The 1,134-nt window shown below is 68.2% G+C and overlaps 1 protein-coding gene across 1 annotated transcript in view; it reads right to left on the minus strand.

The window, feature by feature from the left end:
• Positions 1-6: 6 nt before the first annotated feature.
• Hic1 (HIC ZBTB transcriptional repressor 1) overlaps positions 7-1,134 on the minus strand; it is a 2,996-nt gene continuing 1,868 nt past the window's right edge. The window contains exon 3 of the mRNA XM_019210362.2: positions 7-1,128. Within this exon, the coding sequence (XP_019065907.1) occupies positions 133-1,128 (996 nt within the window). The 3' untranslated portion in view covers positions 7-132. The remainder of the gene's footprint in view (positions 1,129-1,134) is intronic.

Here is a 1,134-nt window from a genome sequence, read left to right on the forward strand (position 1 = left end):
GCGGCTATGCCTGCCGCTGCTGGTAGTGTCCCGGGCGGGGTAGTGCCCGCTCACCGCCACCGCCACCGCCCTGTGGAGTATGGGCCGGGCCGCGTGCAGGGCAGCAGCAGGGCAGGGCCGGCGAGAGGTGCTCTAGGTGGGAGAGAAACGATCGATGGTCCTGCCGTCGGGGCCGGCGGCCAGGTGAGCGCCCTGGCTCAACATCTCCGCCGCCTTGTCTGGGCTGAGGCCCAGCTCCGCGGTGAACTTGGCCAGCGGGTAGAGGCTCTCGAGCGCCACCTTGGGGTCGTGCAGGAAGTGCGTGGTCTGTGCCAGCAGCTCGGCCGCAGTCGCCTTGTCCTGCTGCTTCAGGCTCAGCTGTTCTGCCGTGAGGCGGGCCACAGCAAAGACGCCCTCGGGGAAGTCAAGCTTGCCTTTGACGTCGGGGCCGGGCAGGCCGGGTAGGCCCCCTAGACCTGCCAGCGCCCCCGCTGCGCCGGCCGCGCCGCCCACAGCGTGCATCTTCATGTGGCTGATGAGGTTGCGTTGCTGTGCGAACTTGCCACCGCACACTTGGCACTCGTAGGGCTTCTCGCCTGAGTGGATGCGCATGTGCTCCGTGAGGCGGTACTGGCGTGTGAAGCGCATGCCGCACGCGTCGCATGCGAAGGGCTTGAGGCCCAGATGGCTGCGCATGTGGCGCGTCATGGTCCCGCGTTGCGTGAACTTCTTCCCGCATATGGTGCATGGATATGGCCGGGTCAGCCAGTGCGTCTTCTCGTGCTGCCGCAGCGTGGCCGGGTCCTTATAGCTCTTGTCGCAGGACGCGCATCGGTATGGTCGCAGCAGCTCTCCTAGGCCGCCCGGAGCCCCAGCGACCTTGTCCCCACCGCTGCCAAAAGGGGGCCCTGCCGCCACCTCAGCTGCCTCGGCCCTGCCGTACAGCGCCTCCTCCTCCTCTACGTGAGCCTCCACGTGCGCGTTCAGCTGCTCGGAGCTGGGGAAGCCCTTGCCGCACGGGATGCACACGTACAAGTTGTCCCCAAAACTCTCCGGCTCGCCGTACGCCAGGTGGGGGCAGGGGTAGCCCTCCAGGTGGCCGCCGGGGGGGCTGGGATCCTCGCTGCTGCCGGTCTCCTCGCTGCTGCTCTTGTA

The sequence above is a fragment of the Fukomys damarensis genome, unplaced genomic scaffold (assembly GCF_012274545.1).
Source record: "Fukomys damarensis isolate Sample0158 unplaced genomic scaffold, DMR_v1.0_HiC HiC_scaffold_13, whole genome shotgun sequence".
Lineage (NCBI taxonomy): Eukaryota > Metazoa > Chordata > Mammalia > Rodentia > Bathyergidae > Fukomys > Fukomys damarensis.